General features: G+C 38.4%; 1 protein-coding gene across 1 annotated transcript; it reads right to left on the reverse strand.

Moving 5' to 3' along the window:
• Positions 1–766: 766 nt before the first annotated feature.
• On the reverse strand, positions 767–2,588 carry zgc:162144 (RD3 domain-containing protein). The gene is made up of 2 exons (XM_040120569.1): positions 2,281–2,588; positions 767–1,211 (listed from the first exon to the last, which is right to left on the reverse strand). Exons 1-2 carry the CDS (start codon positions 2,586–2,588, stop codon positions 767–769), a joined length of 753 nt encoding a protein of 250 aa, XP_039976503.1.
• Between the last annotated feature and the right edge of the window lie 4,085 nt (positions 2,589–6,673).

A 6,673-nucleotide genomic window follows, 5' to 3' on the forward strand; every position in this document is an offset into this window, starting at 1 on the left:
ATGCTAAATCCTACTGACTTTGGTGATCCTCTGACTAGCACCACCATGAGGTTCACATTTGTGGTTTTTAGTGAAATGTCTCAACAACTTTTGGTTGGATGATAAATTGAAGTAACTTTGCTGATCCTTTTAACTTTTCATTTAGTACCATCATCAGTTCAAAATATTAATTTGTCCAATACTTTGGTTTTTGAAAAAAATACCTGCAAACCTAATGACATTTCCATATGCCTCAGTCATTTGCTAATTAGCAAATGCTTACACACCAAAGCAAGATGGCGAACATGGTAAACATTATACTTGCTAAATTTGAGCATGTTAGCATTGTCATTGTAGCATGTTAGCATAATGCTAGTAGTGTCAAAAAGCAGCTAGCATGCCTGAAGACTCTTAGACACCATCAGCATAACAAAACAAAATGTTAACCACTCTGCTTCAGACATCTTGAAACCAAAACAATAATGCTTTTGGGGTGGACTAAAGACTTTAGGTTCATCAGCAAGTAGACAGGTTTCCTTAAAGTGAAGAAATCTTTTAAGCCCTCTCTTTCTCTTGATTTTATTCCTCCTTTTGAAAGAGGGCACATTTATTAAAAAAGAAATCTTCTGAATGTTTTTCAAATCTATTCTGTCCCCTTTTTCCCTGAATCGTTTCCCTGATTACTTTTTCTTTCCTCCCCATATTTATGCTGGCCCCCTATAATTTAGACTTACTTTCTCTCCCCTTACTCTTCTCAGTGACTCAATTTTCTCCCCCAGGCAAAACTCTATAGATGTTTCTTCCTTCCCTCCCACCATCCGCTCTGGATTACCTCACCCCTGACTCTCCCTCCTTTCTCTCCCCCCTGGGTAGTTTGCTCCATCGGGCTTATATCTGGCATGCTGTTGCTCCTTCCCTTCGTCGCCCTGGCCTTGATGGCCTCTTCCTCTGCTTCTCCATCCTCCTCCTCATCTGACCAATCCACCTGCTGCTGCAGATTCCCCCTGGAGCCTCTCATTCCGTTGCCTTTGAACAAGTTCCCCGTGCAAAACTTTGTGCGGAAAGTAACAAATGAGAGGCTCTTGCTGCGCTGCTGCTTCTCAAACACTGTGTCCTGCGTCTGAACATCTTCATTTCTGTTCATCTCGTCCACGCAGTCGCGCAGTACTGAGCGAAACAGCCGGGGAACCTCGTGAACCTCGGGCTCCATCTGCGACACCAGCCTCCTGAACCTGTAGTGGGAGGAATAAGGAACATTGACGATGAGGACCAACCCTTTTGGGTTAACGCATGGGTTTACAGAGCTTTACAGTCACAATAAAACAAGACAGAAACAAGGTCAGCCAAGCAAAAGAGAGGACAGAGACAGACAGATGTAGCTATACAGGTGGTGCCACTGCAGTACAGTGTTTTTAAAGGGGTCCAGAATCCCAACCTACGCCCTTGATGGGATATGAACCCAGATAGATAGATATATAGGTAGGTAAGTGGGTAGGTAGATATATAGATAGACAGACAGAACCAGTAAAATGTTGAATAAAATAAAATGAAACATAATTTTACTGAGAATTTGTTTGCAGAAGTTAGAAGACACGAGAATTCAGCGATGACCCTTGACCGTTATAAGGCTTCCAATAATGAACATTGTCAATGTGAATTAATTTGCTGATTACTTTTTTATTCGTAAATTAATTGTTTGGCCTATAAAATATTTTCTCACATACAGAACAAGTTTTTAAAGTTGTTGCAGATACATTTTCTGTTGATTAACTAATCAATTCACTGACCAATCCTTTCAGCTTTAGACCTCTGAAATGCAAATCTTGCTAAACAAGTTGTGAGCAGGATAGAACAGATGTCTGAGCACTGCTTAGGATCTCTGGTTGGGTTGTCATGGGCATTTAACTTTTAAGATGTCATGCATGTAGTCTCTCAGAGAAAGAATTGGGTTATGAAAGTATCAGCTTGCTTACTGAGTTATAGTGAAGGTTGTTACAGGGATTAGATTGAAACCCTGCCGCTCTCTCTCCTCCTGTTTCTTCTTTATATTGTGTTCCTACCTGTATTTCACGCTCATGTCGTGCCTGTCTCTCTCTTTAGGTCTCTAACATTGTTTCTGGCTCTGTGGCTCTCCATTTCTTAATGTTTTGAATCTTTCTGCATGTCTTTGGCTCTACATCTCACTCCCTGTTTCAGTCTGGTTTTTCAATAACAGTTATACCTCGCTACTCCTGCTCATTTGTATTTTTAGTATGTCTGCCCCTCTCGGAGTCTCCCTGTCTTTGTTGCTGTCTCTCTCACCTAACAATTGCAGGGCCACATTGTGCAGGAGGGATCTTGGTACAGAGGTCCTGCAGTTCCAGCAGGTTGTTGGGTGTCAGTTGGTAGGGCTGCAGGGTTGGGGTGTTGGCCAGCCAGCTGTAGTCAGCTGTGGAGGAGCAGCTGCGACGGCGGCGCCGACCCTCTGTCACTCTCTCTAAATGGATGCGTTCAGTGCGTTTCACCATGGCCCCCAGCTCCAACATCAGAGTATTGGTTACCAACTCCTCAGCCGTGCGCTGGCCGGGCACTTTGGGCTCAAGGGAGAAAACAGCGGACCAAGGAAACATCTGGAAAAGAAGGATGGGATTGGTGGGGAGTTATATCATAGTTTAAAAAGTAGAACAATATCCATTATAACTGGATGTGGCATTCATAATACCAAACTTTAAGCAAGGTCATATTTGAGATTTTAATATTTTAGAATTATATTGGAGGATAAAGACAAAGGAAAAGGTTATAGAGGTTGGAGACCATTAAAAAAAAAAAAAACAAAAAAAAAAACACCTCAACAGACTGTCTGTAGAAGAAATGTTGTACATATTAGATGAAAATAACTTGATCATGGCTACTATAAATTTGGAGAATTGAAGCTTTCATACTCAGACAGAAACCTCTGAAATACTGTATAACCTTTCCAAATTTATTTGATCACTATGAAGTCCCTTTAAGTAAATGTTACTCACAATAGATATAACAGTCCACATATGAAAGAACACAGCTTGTATCACTGGTCAATACAAACCATGTTTTCTTAAGAAAAATTATCACCTGTTATTGTCTCGCTCTAACCAAACAGAAGTTTAATTCTTGTCTTACCTTCATGAAACTGGATTTACAGTACTGTAATGTATTGTTGCCTGACAGAAATCCACCTGTTGTCTGGCAAAGCCTCTGTTAGCAGCCAAATGAACAGCAGGCCTCCATGGGCTTGTGACATTCAAAAAGAATGGATCCCCCCCGACTCCAGCTGGTGACACAGACGACTGCCCCGCTACCTTTGGCGGTCCCTGGTAGACAATGCGTGTACCTTTGAGGGAAGTGCGTGGGGTGCTTGTCAGTTTGGGATTGAGAATAAATGTAATCCTGTATTAATATAGAAGGAGTGACAAAATGAGCTTACCTCATTACCTGAGCATACACCTAGACGAGGACTCTTTGTGTGTGTCTCTGACAGAATTCACGTGGGTTGTTTACATAATAGCACACAGGGCTAATTAAGCTATTTTCATCTCATTTTAACCACGTTTTTTTCCTCTCGCATTTGTTTTCCAATTTTATCTCCTTTTTATGTGTCTGTTAAAGCTGCCAAGAAGGTTTCGGCTCATACACACAAGCAGGCTGGACACTTCCTTACTCAAAGGTATATCAAACCACTTCCTCTGACAGAGACCTAACTGGGCCTTTATTGAAATTTTAACCAGCATTCTTTCTTGTTGCAGGCTGTTAGGCCATCCCACCCAGCTCAGTCTTTGAAAATAACATATTGAAAGTTTGAAAAATGGGGTCCCAGTTTGCAGACAATAATCCTAATTACCAAACTGCCAAGACCAAGCATTACACTAAGATTACATAACTACCCACATAATCTCTCGTTCTCACACTTATATGCTCTCAGGTGTTAGTTTACATATGGCATAGTATGTAAAGCAAATGCAGGCTAGTTCCTGGGTTCCCGCACACTCAGCACTGAGCCACCAAATCCCAGATTACAATCAAATCCAGAGCCTACCTGGAAGATTGACTGGTTGTAACCACTATTATAATCTAATTACAGTTGCCTACAGTGGATGCTGTTACCACTGTAACTAAACAGGAATGGCCGTGTATTATTGTTTCTATTTAACCATTGTTGATTGACTGAATTTATTTGATTAAAACTACTATAACTCTACATGGCAGTAGCCACAATCATCAGGGATAAATATACAATAAAGCCCAAAAATGTACTTCCACCGCAGCATCTGAAAAACAACATAACACCAGTCAAAATCAAATTTACACAGAGGCAGAGTGGCTAATATAACATGTTCCAAGCTTTCCTCACAGTGTAAATCAGGCTACAAGGTGCTGAGAAACCATCTTTTTAAGGCTATTTTAAGATGCACTCTAATGTTTTCAACTTTAGACTGATGGAAGATTTATCCATGGTTCTGCTGCACAATAAAAATGTTTTTTTACCCATCAAACTCTTAAAACTAAACAGCATGATATTTGTTGTACTACTGCTTATGAAGCTGTGAGTGTCAAGCTGGGGTAAAAAGTAAATAAGCACATTTACTCAAGTACTGTAATTAACTACAGTTTTAAAGTACTTGTACTTAACTTGAGAATCTCCTTTTTATGTTTACTTTATACTTCTACCCGACTACATTTCAGAGACAAATACTGCACTTAATAGTCCACAACATTTATATGACAATCTTAGTTGTTACTTACTTTGCAGATTCCAATTATTAATACAAAACACAATTAACAAATAAATTAGGGTATTATTATTGATTATGCTACCCTTCAGTATATAAAGTAGTTTAAAATTAGCCCCACTTTTAGCAGCTGCAACATTAAAGTCATGCTTGCACATTTAAGCATCAATAATTAATAACATCCAATAATATGATATATATATATATTTTTTTTAAATGGACCATTATGCATATTTGATATTAATACTTATTTACTTTTATTTTTTTCTCTCTTTATTAAACAAGGACCTTACACAAAAAACATCAATCTCAAAATGAGAAGAGATTATTTATGCCAGATTTAGCTTTAGCTAATTTCCATCTGCTGTCCCTGGGCAGGTATAGAGAACAATCACCATACACTAAAAAAACATCAATTTACATGCAACAACGCTTCTTCCACCACTGGTAAAAGTAGTTAAATTTGGTTGTGCACTTTTAAAAACAGCAACATGTTAGTGTAATCAACTTGACTCTCAACTCGATTTTGAGCCTCCTGAAATGGTCAGATTCGACATGTGTAAATGGATGATGTTTTAAAATTACCCTTATTCATTTTTTTAAACGCTAGAAAAAAAAAGACACAACATAAAATTAACATGATACCATCAAAATTACATCATATTTTCTTATCCCAACCACACCGACCCTCCAATCTAACTCTTATTTCCTCCAAAAAAACTGAACAGCGTACTGGTGACAAATAATAAGGTTTGTGGCATTTTTACATTTAATTCAAGGTTCCTTTCAAGAAAAAAAGACAAAAAAAAGCTCAATTCACATAAAGGCTTAGTGGTAAAAAATAGAAGAAACAAACCCCAAAATTTACATATACATACAAACATTCCTATACACATACATAAACAAGCAATGCGTCCTCAGATTCTCCATTCTCCACTTAAATCTACTTGAATCTATTTAAATATAGCCCTATACCTGAGATGGATAGTCATTTTCTAACCGTATAATTCGTACATCTTCCCTTCTCAGACACTGTAAAAAGGGGTCCCATATTTCTTGAAATAACTTGTTTGTTACATACTATGTATTTAATTTTTTCTAAAACCATACAAGATGCCATCTCCTTTCCCCCTTACCTATGTATGGTTTATTTTTACTTTTCCAGTTAAGAGTTATAACCGTTTAATTAAGTTTTTTGTTCTTTTTTGCAACTGCCTTCATACCAGAAGGTCGCATTATAGTCAAAGTGACCTTGAACCAGATTTACTGCGAGAAAATGTGCAGCGGGTCTGTCGAAAAATGTGACTTTACTGGCTAAAAATTTAATCACCAGGTTCACCTTAGAAAGGACTGACTCCCCAGACTGATATTGGTGCAAGTTACCTTCTGGATATGTTACTCTGTTTTTTATTGGTAATCAAAGATTCCCCAGTTTGAAATGTAAACTCTGATGTCTGACTGAGTTTCCTTTTACAAATAAAGAGCATAGCCTCTGTCTTTCAGGGGTGAATGGCTGATATAGAGCCAAAAGCTTACATTTTAAAGTGCCTTACTGAGAGACTGTTAGACTTACGTTTTGTCTTTATGAGACATTAGGAGAGCACAATCATCCGTATACATTCAAAAGACAAGAGGACCTGAAACACTACCTCGCGGGACTCCACACTCAATATTTACGAGTTCAGATAATGTCCTGCTTACATCAACTACTTTTCCCATAAAAATATTTTAAATGTTGTATTTTACATCAACACATCCCTAGGAATTTATTATGGCCCCTTTCCTGGGCCATCAACATGAACCTTACAGGTGTGATGGGCAATATGTTCATTGGCCAGTCACTGTTTCTAGTATATGTTTTTCTATTTAGCTGGAGTGTCTGTTCATATCCTAATTGCACTGATATTAGAAATATTAACAGTTAACAGTGAATGAATCATTTTAAGGGA

The sequence above is a fragment of the Xiphias gladius genome, chromosome 23, assembly GCF_016859285.1.
Source record: "Xiphias gladius isolate SHS-SW01 ecotype Sanya breed wild chromosome 23, ASM1685928v1, whole genome shotgun sequence".
NCBI classification, from domain to species: Eukaryota; Metazoa; Chordata; class Actinopteri; order Istiophoriformes; family Xiphiidae; genus Xiphias; species Xiphias gladius.